The 24,597-nt window shown below is 38.3% G+C and overlaps 1 protein-coding gene across 3 annotated transcripts; it reads right to left on the bottom strand.

Annotated features, from left to right (window-relative positions):
* Positions 1-232: 232 nt before the first annotated feature.
* On the bottom strand, positions 233-22,809 carry LOC127433554 (inositol polyphosphate 5-phosphatase K-like). 3 transcript variants are annotated; one of them, XM_051685587.1, is made up of 13 exons: positions 22,676-22,809; positions 18,512-19,123; positions 17,210-17,317; positions 16,902-17,010; positions 16,377-16,493; positions 14,499-14,674; positions 9,991-10,102; positions 8,142-8,251; positions 7,506-7,716; positions 5,627-5,764; positions 5,477-5,542; positions 4,765-4,869; positions 233-2,676 (listed from the first exon to the last, which is right to left on the bottom strand). In XM_051685587.1, the coding sequence occupies exons 2-13, from the start codon at positions 19,117-19,119 to the stop codon at positions 2,215-2,217; spliced, it is 2,322 nt and encodes a 773-aa protein (XP_051541547.1). In that variant the 5' UTR covers positions 19,120-19,123; positions 22,676-22,809; the 3' UTR covers positions 233-2,214. The 3 variants fall into 3 exon arrangements, with proteins under 3 accessions (XP_051541547.1, XP_051541548.1, XP_051541546.1); XM_051685588.1 differs by lacking the exon at positions 22,676-22,809 and adding an exon at positions 22,156-22,205; XM_051685586.1 differs by lacking the exon at positions 22,676-22,809 and adding an exon at positions 22,111-22,190.
* Positions 22,810-24,597: the final 1,788 nt, after the last annotated feature.

The following is a 24,597-nucleotide window of genomic DNA, read 5'->3' as shown; positions in this document are numbered from 1 at the left end:
AGAAATTGAAAACATATTCACCAAAGTAGAGGTGTATTCAGGTAGCTGTTTTGTGTCAGTTACATTTTTAATGTATTTTTAAATAACTTAATAGATCAAAACAATGAGCATAACATCTCTAACCCATGGACAAATGATGATAAGTTTGATAATATAAGTTAAAAAAGCCCTTTTTCTTTAAGGACAGCAAAATTACTTCAACTTGACAACACAAATGAATGCGTACATGTCCTTGAGGTGTGTACTTTTTATTTTTGCACTTATAATATGTTTACTAACTGTCCACGCACACACCACACACGCTTCACTCGGCTCACACAAATCAAACAACATCACAAAATGGCATAAATGAGCAGAGCTGATGTGATTGGTTGTCCTCAGTCAGATGCTCCTCTCAAAGGTTTGCACTGTTTCAGCAGATACTGACAGATATTTCAGCAAAGCATGGTGGGTGTTAATAAGTCACTTATTCTAAACTGTGGAATGGTGGTCTTATAGCATGTGTACACGCCTCTGTCATACGTGTACTCACAGAACTGGACCCATTTGTTATGACACCTCTACAATTGCAGAGTTCACGGTAAAGGCAGAGATGAAGGCTGACATCACTGTTTGCTTTGATTCTACTGTTAAAGCACAGTTTTATCTTGAGTCAGGTTGCCCTGCACTATATCTGTGTCCTGACCATTCGTAACAAGTTTCCAGTCTGCCTGTCCACACTGAATATGAAAATTCTGCATAAAGTGCCACAATTACAGCCAATTAAAACACATTTTATTTTTAATATACAGTTCAGGGCTGGATTATGGACTGGGCCAGTGAGGCCAGTACTCCAGACACTCTGACTGCATCTGAACTAGTACACATAAATGATTCACTGCTTATCTTGAGCCCCTTTTATATTAAAGGGATAGTTCACCCAAAATGAAAATTCAGTCATTGATTACTCACCCCTGTGTTCTTATAAACCCATATTACTTTTTTTTCTTAACACAAAGGGAGAAATTGTGAAAAAAATGTGTGCTCAGTGACGTCATACAATGGAAGTGGATGGTGACCACCTCATCAAGTTTCAAAAGGACGCAAAAGTATAATTCAGAAGTCTAATAAATTATTGTATGCGACTCATGCCTTGTTCTGAAGGCATACGATAAGGTTTGGTGAGAATCAAACTGAAATCTGATGTATTATTTAGTGCAAATCTTGACCGACCGTTGCTGTCCTGTGCTAGTTCATGAGAGTGCAAGAGAGCAGTAGCTTATACAGCCCCCACTCGTGAGATGGGGTGTTCAAGCGAAAACTCATTTTGTTGATCTAAAAAAGGTCCGCCACAGCGATATTAACAACAGAGAAAACAACACAGCTGCACACAACCAAAGAACAGAACTTACAAAACATCTCTGAAGAGTTTTAAGTCAAACAATAGATGCATTTCTATGCTAAGCCTTATTTATTTGAATCGGAGTACTCAGAAATCAAAGTGTAAATGTACTGTATATGTTCAATTTAATTAAATCAGGACTTTAGAACTTCTGATTGCAGAATGAAATAATATTATCTGACTGTTATAGTATATTTAAAAAAAAATTCTTTTTTAAATGGCTTCAATGTAGTTAGCTACTTTTTGTTAGTAATTTGTACTGTAGCTACTTTTTTTTCCTGTTGACTGTAGTTTAGCTCCTGTAAGTTATAAGTAGCTTGTATCTTGAAAAGCTACAGTTTCAAAGTAGCTTCTCCAACACTGCAGTAGAAATACATTAAAACGTAATTATTCTAAAATAATTACATATTGTTTTTAAAATATTAGAGCTAAAACCCACGTTTGAATGCTTGATATTTGCTTTTTGCTTTAGTTTATCGTGCGATGCCTGATTACGACAGGAGGAATTTTATCATTATTAATAAATAAAGGAAAATGGTTAGACCAGTTGAATCTCCATAGGCGAAGCATACACTGAGAACTGAGGAAGTGTTCGTTAAGCAATTAAGTGCGGCAAGGCAAGATAAGCTCCTGCTGAGCCTCTGATATGTATACAATGAAAGTATTAAACTGATTCGATTTTTGCCATTTACACATAGAAATGAACCATCCATCAGTGAGAGCACAGATAGCTACAGGACTGTCCGTAGAAGCGGTAAAAGAGAGACCATTTTTCAGAAATAGAGTTGCATTACAGTCTATAATTGAAAGGAAGGGGTGTGATGGGGGACTGGTCAAAGAATGGCATCCCCTGCTTTGCCTATCTGAGTCAGCCTGTGCTCTCCTAATATGGCTGCTATCAGAGCCTCCGGAGCACTGACTCCATTCCCGGGAGATACGGGGCTCCGTGGTCTAAGAGGACTGAGGGAGGGTGAGGTTAATCTGTCTGGAGAAACCAAACTCTCTTTTTTGGCATTGGCAGAAGGTCGTTGGGATGAGGAGGAGGGGGCGTTGCGGGGGCATGGGCAGAGGCTCAGAGACTGCAGGGAGGGAAGAGGCGAGGCGGAGAGCACCGGCACAGCAGGACTGCGGCTGCGCTGCCGTTTCTGGTGGTGGTGATGCCGTTTGCCTGGACTGGGGCTGCGAGAGCTGGGGGTCAGCAGAACCAGCGTACTGTCGTCCTCAGAGCTGACGTCAGAACTGTCCGAATGTGAACGGCATGCTGGCGCAGGGGGCGTGGACATGGGCAGATGCACCTGTGAGGAAATAAAAGAGAATGGAAAGTTGGAGGTGAATCCAAATCATTTAAGTGAATCGTTTCTTTCGAACAGTTTATGTAAATGACCTGGTTAAAATAAATGATTCACATATTTTTAGAGTTGGGTTGGTATATCATGTAAATTAATTAGTTCACATAAATGATTCACTAATTCACTTAAGCCCCTGCGCAGCCTTAAAGAGACTTTGCCATAAGTCACTGTTGTCTTTTTTTTTTGAAGCAAAATATTTAGTTAATTGCTGCTGTTAATCACTATATTTACACTCAGTTGTAACTCTAATTGTTTTATGTCACCCCAATTACGTTACTATCAGGTAATATTATTTAATTCTGAATAGCACCTTCTGATTGCTATTTATTTAACAATATTTTCTTCTTAAAACAGCTTCAGTGCAGCTAACTACTTTTTAACCCTTGAATGGTCTCAACAATCAAGTCCTACTGTTGATACCACTGGGTCAAATTGACCCAGCTCGTTAAATCACAGTTCAGAAGTCACCCGTCCACAAACACACACACACACACACACACACACACACACACACACACACAGAGACACACACAAATTTGTCTGCATTTGTTTCCATTGACTCCCATTGTTGTATGTGTGTGTGTATTACAGTTCTCATAAAATATCGATATATCGATTATTGATCAGCACGTTATTTTATCTATACATTTTTGAGGCATCGATATATTAACATATATCACAATCCACTTTAATTAACACTGACGCTCACAATTTACCAAAGTTGTGTTGAAAAATAAGACTATTGTGCAACAAACAGCCTTATTTAGATTTGAAAAGAATCACAATATATATTGATAATCATCAGGGAAATCTTAAAAACGGCATCGATCCCAAGCCTAGTGTGTATGTGTGTTTTTTTTGTTTTTTTTGTGCATGCATAGATTTGTGTGTACTTGTGGGTTTGTTGGGGTGTGGGGGTTTGGGTCACACACATTTGTTCCATTGACTTCCATTGTTTTTATGTTGAGGTAATAATATTGTGACAATTTGTGTGTGTGTGTGTGTGTGTGTGTGTGTGTGTGTTTGCAAATTGACCAGGAGTACCTTCCAGATCACCTCTGTGGAGGATGTCATGAAGTTTCAGGCCAAAAAGTTAAGTTGATGTAAATCGGTGTTAAAAGTTCAAACAGGTCAAATTGACCCATAAGTCTATTCAAGGGTTAAAAGAGTAGTTTGATTGTAATTAAACTATTTGAAATTACGAGTAGTTTGTAATTTGGGAAGCTACCGTTTCAATGTAGCTTCTCAAAGCTGTTTAGTAATGAGTAAACAAGATATCTATTAGCAGAACTTTACATTCTGCTTTGTTTTCTGTCTGTGAAATAATCAGTCATTACTTTTGGACCGACCGAAATTCCGTTCACAAAATTTAATTTTTTGTGAATTTCTTCTCTGTTTCCTGTACTCTTTGTGAACGTATTTAAATAAGACACTACCTCCCTGGCACGCTCTGAGTAAATGCCCCTACCCTAAACAGCACGTAAAACACAAACTGTTTTACATATCTGTCAGATAGTCTCTTTTTGCTCTAATTGGGCAGTTCTTGGTCAGAATAAGATATAAACTGGACCAGACTTTATGCTGATAATCAAAAGTCTGGCTTTGCAAGTCTCTCTCTCTCATAACAAATGACTTATTGTGTATTGAAAGCTTTAGTAAATATGTTATTACAGAGGTTTTGGTTTCTTTTCAATTGATAACAGTCCTTCCTGTTAAAACCTGTTTCAAACTATGATGCATTGTGTCTTTTCTAAATCCAGTGTGTATCTTTCCATCACGAGGCTTTTTGACTTTTTGTCTGGAATGCATGCAACACAATCAACATTTTTTGTTTACAATTTGTGGTTGTACGCCCTCAAATACAAATGTTACAATCAATACTTGAAATGTTGATTAATGGCAGTGCCAGGGTGCACTGACCTACTCATCATGCCCCTGGAATAACTTGCTCTGAGCTGCTGAGTTGCTCATGCAAACAAAACTAATATTTGCATTTGAATTGAATAAGAATTTGGCTATGAGAGCAGTTTAAACCTGAAATGGTTCAGTCACTCCAACAATGCTGTTCATGTTGTTACTGTAGTATCCTAGAATATATTCCCCCGGGTCTCTGGGCAAATCCTCCTCGGAGAATGTCACCTGAAGGTCATGAAATACAAGTTTAGACTAGAAGGAAAGTTAGTCAAGACAAACCTTTATGTTCATGCGAAGTCTTAACTGAAAGTTTAAAGAGCAATGTAAATTTGAAGGTTGTACAGGCCTTATGCACTTTGAATACTTTAAGAATAACAGCATTAAGGGCTAGTTTGGATGGATGAAAAGAAAAACAGCAAGTCCAATTAATTAGAAAAAACAATTTAGTCAGAACAGGCTGTAGGTCTGTGCCAAGTTGGATGGATATAGCCTGAAAGCTCTAGGATGAGTCAGACATTTTTAGTCTTGGTTTAGGGATTTTGAAAAACCCCTAACCCAAGTTTATACAATAACAGTATGATAGCTTTGTAAAGCCAACATTGCCTACAAACTAACCTTGTTCTTAGTCAGCATTAGTATTAATACTGTTCAGTGGTTCCCTAATCTCAAATCTTTCAATCCAAGATAATCTGAGTAAAATTTGATTTTGGGATTAAAGCTCTGATAGTCCAGTGCATTGTGAGAGAGCTAAAGGTCAGGGTCTGGTTGCTAATGTCTTTTGGTTCTCCAAAAGGAAAAATGTTAAATGCACCAATAAATTATCACGTCTTACCTGTGTCGAATGCTCAGATTTGGCCCATACATAGACAGCATAATCCTTGTGGTGCTTAAATCCCACCTGAAAAAGTTCATATATAGAATCTAAAACATTTATTTCATTTAAAAGTTAATTTTATGTGTGAGAGTGGCATTCATTCAATACCTTGTACAATCCCACCCAGTCCCATGAACTCCTCTGAAAGCTGGTTGCCATCGTCAGTTTTGCTGTAGCATCAGAGAATTTAGTCCATTCTTTCTCCACTTCCAGTGTTACTAATGGCAGGTTAACTTTAAAGGGAAACTGAAGAGGGCAGAAGAAGTGACATCAAATCTTTCATTTACTTAAAAGTTTCTTTAAGGCCAATACCAATTAGACTAAACCCTGCTAAAAAGAAAATCTTAACCAGCATGCAATTCTCATGATGGTCTTGGCTGGTTTATGCTGTTTAGAGCTGGTTTGGTGCTGGTCTTGCTGGTTGACCATAATAGCCATGCATTTCACTAGCAAAACCTAGTCGGCGATGCTGGTTGACCAGCATGGTCTTTCTGATGAAGCTGGTTAAATCAGCATTAGTATTAGTACTGTTCAGCGATTCCCTAATCTCAAAGCTTTGAATCCAAGATAATCTGAGTAAGATTTGATTTTGGGATTTAAGCTCTGATAGCCCAGTGCATGGTGAGAGAGCTAAAGGTCAGGGTCTGGTTGCTAGACCCCATATATATATATACAGTGGCAAGAAAAAGTATGTGAACCCTTTGGAATTACCTGCATTTATGTATGAATTTGTCTTAAAATCTGGTTTGATCTTCATCTAAGGTACAATAATGAACAAACACAATCTGTTTTAATAATACACAAATTATTGTATTGTTCTTGTACATACTGAATACATAATTCAAACATTCACAGTGTAGTTTGGAAAAAGTATGTGAACTCCTAGGCTAATGACGTCAGCAAAAGCTAATTGGAGTCATTAGTTGGCAAACCTGGCATCCAATTAATAAAACAAGATTGAAGGTGCGGGTTAGAGATACTTTGACTTATAAAAAGCACTCAAACATTTAGAGTTTGCTATTCACAAGAAGCATCTGCTGATGTGGACCATGCCTCACAAAAAAGAAATCTCAGAAGAGCTACAATCAAGAATTGTTGCTTTGCATAAAGCTGGAAAGGGTTACAAAGTTATCTAAAAGAGCATCTCTGTCTAGAGTTAGACAAACTGTCTATAAATGAAGATGATGTATTACTATGGCTACTCTCCCTAGAAGGGAGAACACCGCAGAATGCTCAATGAGGTAAAAAAGAACCTTAGAGTGATAGATAAAGACTTGAAGGATCATTGGAACTGGTTAACATCTCTGTTCATGAGTCCACTATACAGAAAACATTAAACAGGCATGGTGTCCATGGGGCCGGAGATGACAGCATGCATCGTGGCCAGTGGGCTAGGATGCCAGGCTGCCCTTCCCCTCACATGCCGCGACCCCTGGGAAGAAAGGCCCACAGAAGCCGTCGCCCCTTCCGGCCCGGACAAAGGACCATGGGCACTCGCCTGACCCTGCCCATGTCTTGGACCATCCCATGGGCACTCCCCTACCTTCACTTAGCCCCTTTTCACCGGAGGACACCAGATTCCCCCTTTCTTTTGGAAACTAATTCCCCATGGATACTTTATTTTCCATTTTCTGTTAATATTATTTCAAATAAACACCTCTCCAAGGCCTGACGCCACACCCACTATGTCTGTCTCTTGCTTACCCCACCACAATATATATATATATACATTTATATAAACACATGTCTAATGTTTAATCTATTCAAGATCTGTTTATTTTTGTAGATGCATTTTTTATTTTTTTTATTTTTGCATATAGTTTAAATAATATCTTGTGTCTCTGGCCATGATCAACTTTCTTTTTTAATCTTCTAAATTTGTGAAAGTGTCAAGATAATTAATATTGCACATGGAACTGTTAGCCTAAAATACAAGCAGTTTTGCTTACAGACAAATCAGTGTCTTTCCCGCCCTTTTCAGACTCACATGCAAAGAGAAAAGGGCCGATACAGGCTTGTGATCGCTGATGGTAAAGCCCATGTGACTGTGGTAGAACTGCTGGGAGACTTTGGTGGCTCCGCCCAGCCATGAGGTCAGACCCCGCTGCAGAGCAGAATTATGGGAAGGCACGGGGGAGACCGTCCGGCGCAGACGCCACAGGATGCGATCTGTCCATGCTGGCTTCCTCTTTTTTGCACTAGGATAGGGAGAAAGGCAGGTTAGAATGAGAGGGAAAAAGAAAGAAAAAGAGAGAGAAAGTGAGAGGAAAAGAAAAACAACTGGTAAAAAAACAGTAACTTAGAGGAATGTGTAATATGAACACATCTTCTCAAAAGATGCAGTGGGGTCCAGAAGTCTGAGACCAAACTGAACATCCACAATTTATTTTAGGATTTTGCCAAATTAAAACAAAGAATTTGATATAGTTATGATGCAAAATGGATAAGAAAATGTCAGATTTCCTTGCTTCCATGGAAACACACTATGCTGTCATTTATAGTTAAAAAATATAATTTTTAATGAAAATAATTGTATTAAATAAGAAAAACGCTAAATGAAAGCATTTTGACTAGTGGACCCCAACTGTATCTGCTAATTCTTTTTGCATATATACTCTCACACCTAGTATCATAAGTGTGTGTTCCCACATCAAACTTGTACGTTGGAGAAAATTGGAGGGGTCCCTCCATAAATCCCTCCAGCACAGATTCACTTTTTTTGGCCATGTTGAGCTGTGACAAAGACAAAACAAAAAGGATAAATGTTCTACAGACGTATCTTTTTTAACAACAATCCAATCCAGCAGACATCACAACATTTGGTCTGCACATGCAGTTCTTAAATATTTGAACCAAACAACAGTTTCATTGATGTAGTGATATACTGGCCTCTAGTGGTACCAGAAGGAAACGTTTGCATTGCTAAGATCTGCACTTTAACATCTACTGTTGGCACCTTGGTTGGCACTTTCCACAAATAGTGTACAAATGACTGTCCCATATTAAAGGCACAAATGCAATGTTATTTGGAGCTGGAATTATTAGAAATGTTGGATAAACAATATAACCATATGTAGTTTATATATAAACTAAAACTACAACCCCAGTTCCAAAAAAGTTGGTACAGTATGAAAAATGCTAATAAAAACAAAAATGAGTGATTTGTAAATTATATTCACCCTTTGCTATATTGAAACCACTACAACTACACAATATATGATGTTTTTCCGTGTGAATTTCATTGTTTTTTGAAAATGTATAGTAATTTCAAATCAGATGATTGCAACACACTCCAAAAAAGTTGGGACAGTCGAGTGTTTACCACTATGAAACATCACCATTTCTTCTAATAACACTTATTAAGCATTTGGGCACTGACACACCCCTGGCCCATACAAACACTGGCTTTTGGACCTGACGCTGATAACAGCTTGGATGGTTCTTTTTATCTTTGGCCTGGATAACACGACAACTGTGTTTTACAAAAACTTTTTGAAATGTGGACTCTTCGGACCAAAAAACACAGTTCTAGTGTTCTACTTTCCATCTCAGATGAGACCGAGCCCATAGAAATTGGCAGAGCTTCTGGACAGTGTTGATGTAGGGCTTCTCCTTTACATGGTAAAGTCTTAACTTGCATCTGTGGATGCAGCGGTGAGTGGTGTTGACTAACATAGGTTTACTAAAGTAATCCCAAGGCCATGTTCATGATATCCATTACAGATGAATGACGTTTTTTAAGACTGTGACGTCTGAGGGATCAGAGATCACGCGCATTCAGAAGTGGTTTTCGTCTTACCCTTTACGCACCGAGATTTGACCAGATTCCTTGAATCTTTTAACCATATTGTGCACTGTAGAGGATGAAATGCCCAAAATCATTCCAGTTTGTCTTGGGGAGCATTGTTCTCAAAGTGCTGGATTATTTGTTGAAGCATCTGTTGGCAAATTGACAAGTTTCAATTGATCCTTGCTCTTGAAGGACTAGGCTGATTTTGGACACTCCCTATATACTATGACATGGTTGCCTCACCTGTTTAACATCTCCTGTTTCACATCACCTTGTTATTTCAACTCGTCAAATTGTTATTAATCTTAAATTACCCGTCTCAACTTCTTTGGAGCGTGTTGCAATCAGCTGATTTTAAATTATTGTACATTTTCAAAAACAATGAAATTCACAAGGTAAACATCATATAATGTGTAGTTGTAGTGCTTTCAATATAGCAAAGGGTGAATATAATTTACAAATCACTTTGCTTTTATTAGCATTTTTCATACTGTACCAACTTTTTTGGGATTGGGGTTGTATATAGATACACTTTTTTTTTTTTTTTTTTACAATTATTTATGTTTTAGTTTGATATATTTTTTCAATTTTATGTGTTTAATATGTATTGTTAGAAAATAACATATAATAATCATATAATAGTTTGACCTCCTGAGGTGGATCTACAATTTTTCTCTCTTACCTGATCTTTCTCCCACAGTAGAGGCAGTTTGTCATTCTCAATTGCACTTTTCACCACATGAATATCATAGCCTTCGATTCGGAAGTTCAGATCACCAAACCAGAACAACACACTGTGAACAATGGATCAATTTCAACACAATCAACCCAACAGATCACCAGAGTTAAGTTGTACAAACTCATTAAGATCCATGCTAAAAAAAAAAATATAAAATAAAAAACTAAGGGTAAATTCAGGGTTAAATACATACCTCTAAAACTAAAAATGAATTGAGAGTTATGCTCTTAAAATGGAAGTCTATGAGGCAAGTGTATAAATTGTAAGTGCTGTTTTGCACATACTTTTGTTTTCTCATACATTCATTTAATATGTTTTATGTTTTTTTTTTTTTTTAAATAGATCTTGATATTATCCATCAGGAATTGATTGGATCGTGAAGAGTTGTCTCTATTTGACAGGTAAAAAAGTGTGCTTGGTGATATCAGCCAAAAAGGAAAAATTATTTAAGAGGTAGAGCAAGTTATTACATTTGGATGAAAGATTATGAAACAACAATAAAAAACGTTTTTGTATAAACAATGCGCTTCGACAAATTGTTCACAATAAGACCAGGAATGCGTATTAACCCACCTATTGCATTCAGAATCAGCATATACCTTTATGCATTTGCGGGTCAATTTTGACCCAGTGGAATTCAAGCTAATAAATAATTCAAAATTCATCTAAATCTATATTGTAAGTCATTAATAGATTCTTAACTGTTCATACATGTAAAAAGATTTAAATTTTTGGCATGTTAACTGAAAAATATAAAAGTTATTCATTAATATGCTATTTTTTTTAGAAATAATAAAATAATAAAATTCTATGACATTTCAAAATATACATAAACTATAGCCAAACCAGTGTGATACATGTAAAGACATCTTTTTTAATCAACATTTCTTTAAAAACCTATCTAAATTTAACATAATATACTATTTATATTAACATCTAATGTGGAAATTACTAGTAATTTGAATGAATTTCCTATTGCTCATAACTGCTCAATACAACTTGATGGTCAAAAGTTAAACAACTGTACAACTCAAGTATACAACATTAATACTTCTTTACTATCAATTATTTACTTGCATGAACTGCTGAATGTAGATGTGTGAGTATGCTGTAAGCTGGTTCGGCATCAGATGGCTGCAGAGTAAAATGTGGACGATTTCCTCTTTCAAGCCCTATTTAGACTAATGTGTGCATGAACAAAATCTTGCCACATCCCCTTTAGACAGCAGTACCTTTGATTTAGTTTATTTGTTATGTTTGTTACATTTGTCATGTCTGTTTTTTATAGTAATGTGTGTGTGTCTGTTTGTGACTGTATGCGTATGTGTGTGTGCATGTTTGTAAACAAGATGCAGTCCTAGTGAGAGACAAAAAAGTGTGTGAGAGAGTATGGGAAATAGGTAAAATGTAAGTAAAGTGTTTATAAGTAAGATGTACCTAAAAAATCTACATAATATCATGTGTAAAGCCACAATTGATGCCCAGGTCAAAATTGACCCGTGAACCCAAAAGATGTAATAATCTTTTTTAAAATTGTTATATCTCTTAAACAATTTTATTAAAAAATATGTTCCTGTACTAAAAACGATGTGGTATTTAAAAATTATGATCTACCTCTACCGGGTCAAAAATGACCCGAACGCAATAGGAGGGTTAAGAATGTAAATTTTGATTTCATGTTGACATTACCTTGTAATGAACCTGTAATATTCCTTTAATGTTAAAGATTATTTAACGGGATAGTTCACCCAAAAATGAAAATTCTCTCATAATTTACTCACCCTCATGCCATCCCAGATGTACAGTGCATCCGGAAAGATATTCACAGCGCTTCACTTTTTCCACATTTTGTTATGTTACAGCCTTATTCCAAAATGGATTAAATTCATTATTTTCCTCAAAATTCTACAAACAATACCCCATAATGACAACGTGAAAGAAGTTTGTTTGAAATCTTTGCAAATGTATTAAAAATAAAAAACGAAACAAATCACATGTACTTAAGTATTCACAGCCTTTGCCATGACACTCAAAATTGAGCTCAGGTGCATCCTGTTTCCACTGATCATCCTTAAGATGTTTCTACAACTCGATTGGAGTCCACCTGTGGTAAATTCAGTTGATTGGACATGATTTGGAAAGGCGCACACCTGTCTATATAAGGTCCCACAGTTAACAGTGCATGTCAGAGCACAAACCAAGCCATGAAGTCCAAGGAATTGGCTGTAGACCTTGGAGACAGGATTGTATCGAGGCACAGATCTGGGGAAGGGTACAGAAAAATTTCTGCAGCATTGAAGGTCTCAATGAGCACAGTGGCATCCATCATCCATAAATGGAAGAAGTTTGGAACCACCAGGACTCTTCCTAGAGCTTGCTGCCTGGCCAAACTGAGCGATTGGGGGAGAAGGGCCTTAGTCAGGGAGGTGACCAAGAACCCGATGGTCACTCTGACAGAGCTCCAGCATTTCTCAACAACCATCTCTGCAGCACTCCACCAATCAGGCCTGTATGGCAGAGTGGCCAGACGGAAGCCACTCCTCAGTAAAAGGCACATGACAGCCCACCTGGAGTTTGCCAAAAGGCACCTGAAGGACTCTCAGACCATGAGAAACAAAGATTGAACTCTTTGACCTGAATGGCAAGTGTCATGTCTGGAGGAAACCAGGCACCGCTCATCACCTGGCCAATACCATCCCTACAGTGACGCATGGTGGTGGCAGCATCATGCTGTGGGGATGTTTTTCAGCGGCAGGAACTGGGAGACTAGTCAGGATCGAGGGAAAGATGAATGCAGCAATGTACAGAGACATCCTTGATGAAAACCTGCTCCAGAGTGCTCTGGAACTCAGACTGGGGTGAAGGGTCGTTGTCCTGTTGGAAGATGAACCTAAGCACACAGCCAAGATAACAAAGGAGTGGCTCTGGGACAACTCTGTGAATGTCCTTGAGTGGCCCAGTCAGAGCCCAGACTTCAACCCGACTGAACATCTCTGGAGAGATTTGAAAATGGCTGTGCACCGACACTCCCCATCCAACCTGATGGAGCTTGAGAGGTCCTGCAAAGAAGAATGGGAGAAACTGGCCAAAAATAGGTGTGCCAAGCTTGTAGCATCAAACTCAAAAAGACTTGAGGCTGTAATTGGTGCCAAAGGTGCTTCAACAAAGTATTGAGCAAAGGCTGTGAATACTTGTGTACATGTGATTTTTTTATTTTTATTTTTATTTTTATACATTTGCAAAGATTTCAAACAAACTTCTTCATGTTGTCATTATGGGGTATTGTTTGTAGAATTGAGGAAAATAATGAATTTAATCCATTTTTGAATAAGGCTGTAACATAACAAAATGTGAAAAAGTGAAGAGCTGTGAATACTTTCCGGATGCACTGTATATGACATCCTTTCTTCAGCAGAACACATTTGAAGGAAAATAGAAAAATATCTCAGCTCAGTAGGTCCTTATAATGGATGTGGATGGTAACTCGATTTTTGATGCTCCAAAAAGCACAGACAATCAGCATTAACATCATCCATACGACTCCAGTGGTTAAATGAATGTCTTATAAAGTGATACGATCGCTTTTGGTGCGAAAAGATCAATATTTAAGTACTTTTTAACTATAAATAATCGCTTTGTTAAGCAGCGGTATGTGCGTTCACGAGAGGGTTGAGGTCACGCGGTCTCTCGTGTGACCTATTGGCGTTGGCATATTCATGCAAGAAGTGACACATGTGCGACACACCCGGAAGAGCAGCGCTGTTTACAACTGAATAGGAGGAACACTGAACAGGCCGAACGCCGTAAACAAATTGAAGCAAATTTAAACAAAGATGTCAGAAGATTTTGATTTAAGAGGAGAAGAGGAGATACAAGTTTTTGCACAGCCATATCTATTTGAAACTCTGATCAGGAGCACAGGGAGATGGAGGAGGCTGGACCAACAAGCCTCAGAGAGACAGAGAGCTCAGGAGACGTGGTGGTGCACATGCAGGCAATGCCAGGCAATGCCAATAGAGGTAGAGAGCGTCTGCTGCAACGAATGGAACGTTGCCATGCCATCGCTGGAACGTGCATAATGCTGCTTTCTGGACACCATGATTTATAGTTAAACAGTACTTAAATATTGATCTTTTTCGCACCAAAAGTGATCGTATCACTTCATAAGACATTCACTTAACCACTGGAGTCGTATGGATGACATTAATGCTGACTGTCTGTGCTTTTTGGAGCATCAAAAATCGAGTTACCAACCACATCCATTATAAGGACCTACTGAGCTGAGATATTTTTCTATTTTTCTTCAAATGTGTTCTGCTGAAGAAAGGAAGTAATATACATCTGGGATGGCACTGGTGTGAGTAAATGATGAGAGGATTTTCATTTTTGGGTGAACTATCCCTTTAATAACACAAAAGTAAGCCCGGATTCTCTCTTGCCCAGGTACCCACTCATGATCTAGCACTCCGACTGCGGCTCCACCCTCAAACTGCTGCTGTTGCAGGATGCTTTCAAAGTCCTCCATCCGCTGCTCCAGGTTCCGCATGTGAGCTGGCAGGTGGCAGTTCAGGAAACATACAGGGTGTCCGAAAAGCATCATGCGTACGCTCACGCCCCCTTTATTCCCCTGAGACAGAGGATAATGGAAAGCCATTAATAATACAGCAGCTCTACCATGACACTGGTAGTAGAATGTTTTATTGAGCAGCCAAACACCAAAACAACAATTATTCTACATGTCACAAATGTTAAGAAATTAACCATTAATGGATTTAGAAAGAGCTAAACAGGATCAGGATTTTGGGTGAACTATTCCAAAATTCATTAAGTCATTACTTAGTCATCCTCTTGTTGTTCAAAACCTGTATGCTGAGGAAACAGAATTTTGAAGAATGTTTGCAAAGCTTTTTTCAATATGACAAGTAGTGGGCATGCTTGTCTAGCTCCAAAAAAAGGACAAAAAAGTGCCATAAAAGAAGTCCATATGACTTGTGTGCCATAATCCAAGTCTTCAGTAGCCATACAATAGCTTTGTGTGAAGAACAGATTGAAATTTAAGTCATTGTTCACTGATAATCTTCCTCTCTGCTGCAGCTTTCAAATCAAATATGGTGGCTATAGTGCAGGCTTGACATGACATTTAGGGAACCTTCACACCTTCACACCACACATTTGGAGCATTTGTTTCGGAACCTGGTACGTCTATCGGAACCAAAGCTATCGTAAGACTACAGAAGACTTGGAATATAGCTCATTAGTCGTATGGACTACTTTAATGTACTTTTATGGTGCCTTTTGGAGCTTGTGACAGTTGTGGTCCCTGTGTAAAAGACCTTCTCCTTTTGTGTTCCATGAACAAAATAACAAGATAAAGGTTTAGAACGACATGAGGGTGAGAAAATAATGACATAATTTTCATTTTTGGGTGAAACATTCCTTTAAATACTATTCTGAAAAGGATCAGTGCACTTTGCAACCAAGGGTGAAATGGGCTGTGCAGAGACTTGCAGTTTATTAGCGGCTCCGATGCTGCAGTTCCCATGGGTTGTGCTCTCTCTATCTATGTAATGCACTAGGGAGAGCTGCAGTGTGTGTGTATAATGAGTGTGAGCTCACTCTGTATTTTATCAAACAGAGATGAACCTGCTGTATGTGTGTGTGTGTGTGTGTGCACTGGGAGACAGATCAGAAAAGAGCTGCTGTGTGTCCTGCTATACCCTGCTCAAAGGAGACTGCAGAACAAGCCTGGAGAGATGCTGACAACACAGCAGGGTCACACAAGCTATGCACAGAATAGCATGCTACCATAATACTCAAACCATTCCTGCAGTAATAATCTGTATACTCTGCAGAATGCCAATTTTGCCTGAATGCATGAAATGAGATTCAACATTTTGCAAAATGTGCAATATACAAGGGAGCTTACTGTGTGGAATGTGCTCGACCTTCTTTTTCCAGTGTGATTAATGAACTGAAGTAATATTAGCCGGGACTCATTATTTGATCAGGCTGCCATGGAATAATGCCCACTGTTTCACTTACTATTTTTATAAAATAGTAGGCAGTATACAGTGTATCCTGTGCAGTATCCAGTTAGTAGTAATCTAGTATTACATTACGAATACAAACACATGCTCGCAGCATAATTTCCACCCTCTGCCTTTGACTCTTGCTGTTCCTGTCATCAGCAAAGACTCCACACAGCAAGAGTCACGACATTAAGCAGATGTCTGATGTGTGACATTTAAGTATTAATGAAGCATGACAATCTGATCACACAAGCGTTTAGAAATCAAACAATCCTAGGAGCCTTTGCTCACATGACTCACCCAGTAGCCTCCCAGGCCGGTGCGTGTGCTTTGGGTTTGCACTCCCCTGAGGAAGGGAAGGTGGCAGAATTTGGAAAACACCAGCAAGAACACACCCTGCATCCTCTGAGACGCAACCTAGAGGATTATTTAAAAAAAAAAAAAAATCATGTAAACTTCCTCATTAGTGGTGTTTGCTAAGACAGTTGCTGAAATTTATGGTTAGGGATTTCAAAACACCCTAGCAACCACCTAGCAATACTTTAACAACCATCCAAAACATGCAAGCAACCACTCAGAACATTTTAGCTACCGCATAGCAAAGCCCTGGTAATCACCCAAAACACTCTTGCATCATGGTGACTTTTGCTCAGACAATTTCTTCAGAAAATTAAAAAATCAAATTTTTGGTAATCTTTGGTAATGGAGATAAATATAGATAGAAATGGAATAAACAGGGTAATCGATATAAACTTTCAGTAGTGAGCTAAATCAGGTTTTAGCTTGGCTTAAGTCTGTCTGATGATCCTTTGATTTCATACTGACCAACACATATCCAAAACGACTGAGCGTGTCCATGCAGAGCTCACTCCACTGGTCAGTAAAGAGAGCATCTTTGAGTCGCTTGTTTATCATGGAGTTCACTTCCTGTAGTCTAAAGGGGCATTGAAGGACAGAGACAGAGATAAAGAAGCAGCAAGACAAAGACAAGAGGAAAAGTGCCAAACAAGAACGAACAGAGAGAGAAAGAATAAAGTTAGAATTATAGATACAAAGAGAATGCTGGCAAAGTTAATTAATACATTCACAACAATAGATGTGAAGCAAAGACACTATTGACCACTTCATCTCACCCAATAACAACCATGTCAGTGCTTCCATTTTCAACATGGGGCCCAAACAAGGAAGTGATGTCATCAGGAGGCATAGCGGAGCCTACATTCCATGTGACAATATGCACCCTAAAAGAGAAAGATGAACCTCAAAAGTGACTTGAAGTAATTTGAAATGCTCTTAATAGGCAGTAGCTTTGATGGTCACAAAATAGTGCTCCTTACATGAAGTGCACGAGAGAGTCCAATTGATTCCAGTAGAGTTTGATGTTAGCATGTTGCTAAGCTAACAACGCAATACTTTAATAGAACAAAAATACATAGCAATCAAATATTGGGTAATCATCATTTCTCTCAACACATAATGGTCAATTAAGTTTTAAATCAACAAACCTACATTCTTACTCTAAATTTTAAACCTAAACTTACCGACAGTGTCCTAAAAAGCAAATGTGATATAAAGAGCGCAATTGCCGAAGCAACCACGTAATTTTGTGGTGCTTCTACAACTCTTGGTCTTCAGAACTCCTACCCTGATCCTTTCCATTGCAAGTGCAACACTCTATCAGTTGAGCTACAGTGTAATTTGAGTACAACCGAACATGCTTGTAATTGTAGTTGGTTATGTAATGCAAACGTTAAAATGTATCGCCTTACAAGTCATGCACTAAACTAAAAGTTTTTTTACGTATGAAGATAGCAAGAAAAAGGGTGAAAAGTACGTGTACATGTACTGATTATGTACCGTTTTACACATGATTTGCGTAAAAGTGAATAAAAGTCATTGTTGTAGCGCCTCTAGTGTTCATTTAACCAGGAAACAAGCCACGTAACATTCATTTTGCAAAAATGTAGATATTATAACATTCTATGAGACCAGGTAGGATGTTTCCTTAGAATTCAACCAAAACAAGCTATTTTATAAGGCAGCATAATGTAGCTGCCTACCTTTTGGAACAGCCTTCACGCTGGAAGCATGCAATGTCTTAAAATGCTGTCTATAAAGGCAGCTCATAGGTTTTGAATAAGAAGTATAGGCTAGTTTCCATCAGCATGTTTTTCTAACATTGCATTATGGTAATATGAGTAATGACAATTACTTAAATAAAAAACCTGAATTAAATGTCACCTGCTGTTTTTATCACTAAATGGCTAAACATGCAAAATGCTTTTAGAGCTCATGCATGATGAGTAAACAGCATTAGGCATTTTTGGCGATTTTGTTGGCAGAATCCCAGAGAATGAGAGACTGAATTCTCATTTCAAATCATATCACTGGGATTGAGAGATATAAATGGACAAAATATATAATAGACATTTCACCTGAAATCCCCCTCTTCACTGATGGTCATGTTCAGCTTATTGTCAGTGTCTCCTGTGTTGTGTGTCTGTGTTTCTGGGCTTTGGATTGGTTGAGGAATGGGTTTCGATGGCAGGCTTCGGTTTGGGGTTGGCCTGGCGATATGGTTATTGTGTGTGTTAACACGGATGGGCTGTGATGGACGGCTTGGGAGCGTTGGAGGGATTGATGGATGGTTGAGGCTGAGTTGAGAGGTGGGACTGAACTGTGGGTTTTGGGGGCTGTAGTAAGGCAATGGTGACTCCGTTGAGGAGTTTGACAGGAAGTTGGTCTCAGAAGGTCTTGAGACTTTGATTGCTGCCTTGGACCCCAACGCCGTTGGCCTGGGTCGACTGATGCTGACGCAATTAGCGGCCTGCGTGCCCGAGTCCGCTCCTCCTCTCTCCTGAACAGCTGGGTTTGGCTGCAATGCCTGAGCTTGTAGAGAGTTTCCAGTCATGCCCAACTGGCAGTATAAAGATGTGGGCCAGTTGCAGGGGTTTCCAAGCAGAGCTGGTGGTTTGTGGAGCCCCAGAACTCCAGTAGGTCCTTCTGACATTGAGCAGCTCTTAATGGGCTCCATTGGATCCATTTACCTACAGAGACAATATATAGAGACATAGAGGTGGTAAAGGAAAAGTTCACCCAAAAATGAAAATCTATCATCATACTCACCCTCGTTTCAAACCCGTATGACTTTATTTCTTATGCTGAACACAAAAGCATATGTTAATATTTTGGTTCATCTATCTCATTCAATGGCAGCTGATAGTGCCATACTCACATTAAAGCTTAATATGTAAAGTTTGTCAAGACAAACTATGATGCTGGCTTGACAAAGCCATGTCTGAAAGTTTAAACTAGTTTTAAAAGACAGATAAATTAATGAGCATTCTGTTGGCCCATTTGAAAAAGTCAACATAATAAAAGAAGCCAATGCATCTTGTGCGTAATATTCCAAGTCTACTGAAGGCAGACAATAGGTTTTGGTGAGAAACAACTAAAAATTTGAGACAGAATCACGTCCACAGTAGCATGTATGTTCACGCGAGAACTTGCTTTGTTTTTAGCGCAAAACAACGAAAGTTCTCATGTCAAAACGCAATTCACTGTGAACGCGCTTTTCTCATACTGTAGTGCTCATTAATTTGCTATCGACTTCAAGATTTTCACTGAAAAATGACATAAATTTCTCAACAAAACCTATTGTATGCCTTCAGAAAACTTGGAATGATACTTTTGGGTCCTTTTTTAAGCTTTAAAGTGAGGCACTATCCACTGCGGCGGACCACAATATTCATTAAAAGACTTAAATATTGATCTGTTTCTCACCCACACCTATCATATCACTTCTGAAGACATGGATTTAACCACTGAAGTCATATAAATCAATTTTATGATGCCTTAATGTGCATTTTGGACCTTCAAAGTTCTGGCCACTATTCACTTGAACTGTATGAAACTACAGAGCTGAAATATTCTTCTAAAAATCTTTGTTTTGTATGAAAGAAAGTCATACAAATATGGGATGGCATGAGGGTGAGTAAATGATAAGAGAATTTTCATTTTTAGGTGATCTGTTCCTTTAACTTGTGTTGAACCTGGAACATTCCTTTAATAAATGTGACAAAAGCATTAAGGACACCAAAAAGGGTGAACAGACAATAAAATAGATGCAGTGAATGCAGAGTAAGACATGAGACCTCAGTTTTTTTGTTCTTCTCACTCCTCTGCCTTCTCCCACGATCAAAGACGGTTGCTGTCTGCAGTGGACAGGGGAGTGTGTGTGAAGACCTTTGGACAATAGCCAGGACAAATGTCCCCACTATCTACTTATCCCCTCTCTCTACTTCCCAGGACGTCACTACTGACATCAATGAACTACAGAACAAGCAATCAGCAATAATCAATCCTTCTCTGCAAATGACATCTATATACCGGCCCCTCTGTCCTGATCTACTTTCCTGTTGCTTGGCAACAACTTTTAGTCTCGACACCCCCTCTTCCAAACATTTCCATTCTTTCCTTTTAAAATTCTGGAATATTTCTTATAATAAACAGCATTCTGATTTAAAGGGAAGAGAGCGATTAAGCGATCTTTAAATTAAGTGCTAGAGATAATGGCAGTCACATCGTATTAGCAATGATGTCCCATCTGTTGCAGACAAATAGCTCTGAGATTTTACACATTGGTGTCTTGGGACAGATCTTAAGTGAAAAATACAGAGTACTCTCTCAAGTTACGTTTTATATCTGAGAAAACACTATACACTTTCCTAACAGAGTCTAGCAAAGAAAAGCACTCTCTTCAGCCAGTCTAAAAATTTACAGATAAACATATGCCATGCAGACAGAGGATTGCATTTATGCAGCAATTCATATACAATTTATAATAAGCAGTCACAGCTGATGCATTCATGGCTGATATGTTCTGTCGCAAATAATAATACTTCTTATGTCTGAAATGTGGTATGCAACACAATGTCAGTTATATTTCACAGAATTGTTGTGCATCGTACAGTATCAGTCATGAATGCAACACCGTTTGAAATATGAGAAACACTAACAAACATTGTTTAGGCTAATGCTTAACAGATCAGTAGTGCATCTAAATATGAAAATCATTATTTAATATTTAAAGAATATTTAATGAAGTCATGACGTTGCCATCTATTTAAATGTACCTACATATACTACAATAATTAAGCATTATAAATTCAGTAATAATGTTTATATATATAATGTTAAGGTTAATTAAAGTTAATATGTTCCCAAATTTGAATGTGTTACCCAATCATGCTAGTGTTAAATTAGAGATAATTGCAATATGTAATATTTAGACCATTTTTCCCCACACAGCATGGAGGCTAAAACTGCAGAGACAGTTACAACAGCACACAGTATTTAGTGCAATATCATAGGATGGCATAATGAAAACAGTTCATCATTAAAAATGTATAATAATGTCAAATTATAACAATGGCTCAGCTGAGTCAAGTGGAAAGAATGTGTTCCCAAAAGGTTAATATAAGAAAGAACAACATGACATCATGTTTGTCCACCAGCAAGTGTTTCTAACATCAAGAGACCAAAACCTATTTAGATGTTTTCAGCTCATTATTAGGGAAGACTGGGGCTAGTTGTCACACAGATGCGTCACAAGGGCTGTATCTCAGTAAATATAAGATCCAAATTATAATATTTTTGCAATAGCTCTTGGGTTAACAAGTAAACTCAACAAAACTACACTGGCAAAGTCAACTATATATAGACTATTAAAGGTAAAGTTTAATAAGTTGTTGTAAATGTCATGTTGTAAATGTCATATATATATATATAGCAATATAATATACCTATAAAGAAATTTCAGAAATTGTCTTGAAAAATAAAACAACCCTGAGAAATATTTACTAAAGTAAAAAGTGACAACAACAAGCCCCTGGCCGTCTCCCATATTATTAGCTAATATTGGTAAAGTATAGTCTCGTTGGATTATTTCAACTGAAAGCATCAATCAATTTTCACCAAAATATTTAAATACACAGCAGCGGATTATTAATGAATAAAACAAACAATAACTGACTTAATGTAAAACTTCTCATCTTCTTTCAAGTTAAAAATGGCTCACATCTAGAGGAAAACTGCTTATCACACATAACGACGCTGTACAGATTATCTTCTGTCTTCGTTTGTCGCGAGAACATCACATAATATTCTCAGGCACGCGCTTAATGAACCGTAATGACGAGCAAGGTCACGTTTCCTCGCGTGTCAATTTGAGTCAGCGCGCGCTGCGTGTGAAATAATTCACCGTTTCATCGTGACAAGGACATGATGAGGACCACTGATGTTATTGTTTCTGGTGGAAAACAATCAGTTTGACTTCACTTGAATATGCAGGCAGTGTCCCATTATAAAGAATGGTTGGACCTTTTTAAAGTTGTTTTTTCCGACGACATTTGTATATACACTGCAGTGTGTAGAGGTGAGGGGTGTCACGCGCATCTATCGCTGCTTAAGCACATGAGCGTCACATGCAGACGGTAACAGACAAGCATCATCACTAAATACATTCGACCGCTTTAGTGACCCATTTTTCGTTTTAAAAGCAAAGTTAAGTAGTCTGTTGATATAGAGAGAATTCTTACCTATCCTGTTTCTCCACACCGGTGCAAGTGTGTGTGTCCTGTAGAGACGCTCGCATCACGCACAAACACACACACACACACACACTTCCTCTAGTGTGAGAGTGGTGGAGAGAGGATACGGCGGAAAGGTGGCGAAAACTGAGTGAAAATCTAGCTGACACCGGACTAATGACGTCATTTGATTATAAATGACGTACGCCGACATTAAATGAGACGCAGCGTCGCTCGCGGAAGCTTGCACGCGGTTCAGTCACTAATGTGGGCACTATTATAGGCTACTAGTCAAGGCAGGACACATCCCTAACTTACCAGAACTATCCTCATATAATCATGTATAATTAGAATACACCATAATACATACAGTATAATATTATATACACAGTAGCAATAATTCGCCCTATGTAACAAAACCTGTAGTTATAACTATACTATAATGTTATTGCTGTCATTATAGCCCGAAATACAGTTGAAGTCAGAAGTTTACATACACCTTAGCCAAATACATGTAAACTCAGTTTTTCACAATTCCTGACATTTAATTGTCGAAAACTTTCCCTGTCTTAGGTCAGTTAGGATCACTACTTTATTTTAAGAATGTGAAATGTCAGAATAATTGTAGAGAGAATTATTTATTTCAGCTTTTATTTCTTTCATCACATTCCCAGTGGGTCAGAAGTTTACATACACTTTGTTAGTATTTGGTAGCATTGCCTTTAAATTGTTTAACTTGGGTCAAACTTTTTGGGTAGCCTTCCACAAGCTTCTCACAATAAGTTGCTGGAATATTGGCCCATTCCTCCAGACAGAACTGGTGTAACTGAGTCAGGTTTGTAGGCCTCCTTGCTCGCACATGCTTTTTCAGATCTGCCCACTAATTTTTTATTGGATTGAGGTCAGGGCTTTGTGATGGCCACTCCAATTCCTTGACTTTGTTGTCCTTAAGCCATTTTGCCACAACTTTGGAGGAATGCTTGGGTCACTGTCCATTTGGAAGACTCATTTGTGACCGAGCTTTAACTTCCTGGCTGATGTCTTGAGATTTTGCTTCAATATATCCATATAATTTTCCTTCCTCATGATGCAATCTACAGGTGCATCTCAATAAATTAGAATGTCGTGGAAAAGTTCATTTATTTCAGTAATTCAACTCAAATTGTGAAACTCATGTATTAAATAAATTCAATGCACACAGACTGAAGTAGTTTAAGTCTTTGGTTCTTTTAATTGTGATGATTTTGGCTCACATTTAACAAAAACCCACCAATTCACTATCTCAAAAAATTAGAATACATCATAAGATCAATAAAAAAAAACATTTTTAGTGAATTGTTGGCCTTCTGGAAAGTATGTTAATTTACTGTGTATGTACTCAATACTTGGTAGGGGCTCCTTTTGCTTTAATTACTGCCTCAATTCGGCGTGGCATGGAGGTGATCAGTTTGTGGCACTGCTGAGGTGGTATGGAAGCCCAGGTTTCTTTGACAGTGGCCTTCAGCTCATCTGCAATTTTTGGTCTCTTGTTTCTCATTTTCCTCTTGACAATACCCCATAGATTCTCTATGGGGTTCAGGTCTGGTGAGTTTGCTGGCCAGTCAAGCACACCAACACCATGGTCATTTAACCAACTTTTGGTGCTTTTGGCAGTGTGGGCAGGTGCCAAATCCTGCTGGAAAATGAAATCAGCATCTTTAAAAAGCTGGTCAGCAGAAGGAAGCATGAAGTGCTCCAAAATGTCTTGGTAAACGGGTGCAGTGACTTTGGTTTTCAAAAAATACAATGGACCAACACCAGCAGATGACATTGCACCCCAAATCATCACTGACTGTGGAAACTTAACCCTGGACTTCAAGCAACTTGGGCTATGAGCTTCTCCACCCTTCCTCCAGACTCTAGGACCTTGGTTTCCAAATGAAATACAAAAC

Source organism: Myxocyprinus asiaticus, chromosome 43, assembly GCF_019703515.2.
Source record: "Myxocyprinus asiaticus isolate MX2 ecotype Aquarium Trade chromosome 43, UBuf_Myxa_2, whole genome shotgun sequence".
NCBI lineage: Eukaryota > Metazoa > Chordata > Actinopteri > Cypriniformes > Catostomidae > Myxocyprinus > Myxocyprinus asiaticus.
This window is presented reverse-complemented; position numbering and strand designations above follow the sequence as displayed.

Bases quoted from the DNA above. Each gene is read 5' to 3' on its own strand.
- LOC127433554 (XM_051685587.1), bottom strand. From the start codon at position 19,119: ATGGATCCAATGGAGCCCATTAAGAGCTGCTCAATGTCAGAAGGACCT. The intron at 5,765-7,505 runs GTGAGTCTGAAA...TGCCCTCTTCAG, and splicing joins CGGCCCTTTTCTCTTTGCAT to TTTCCCTTTAAAGTTAACCT. The intron at 4,870-5,476 runs GTAAGACGTGAT...CATGACCTTCAG, and splicing joins AATCTGAGCATTCGACACAG to GTGACATTCTCCGAGGAGGA.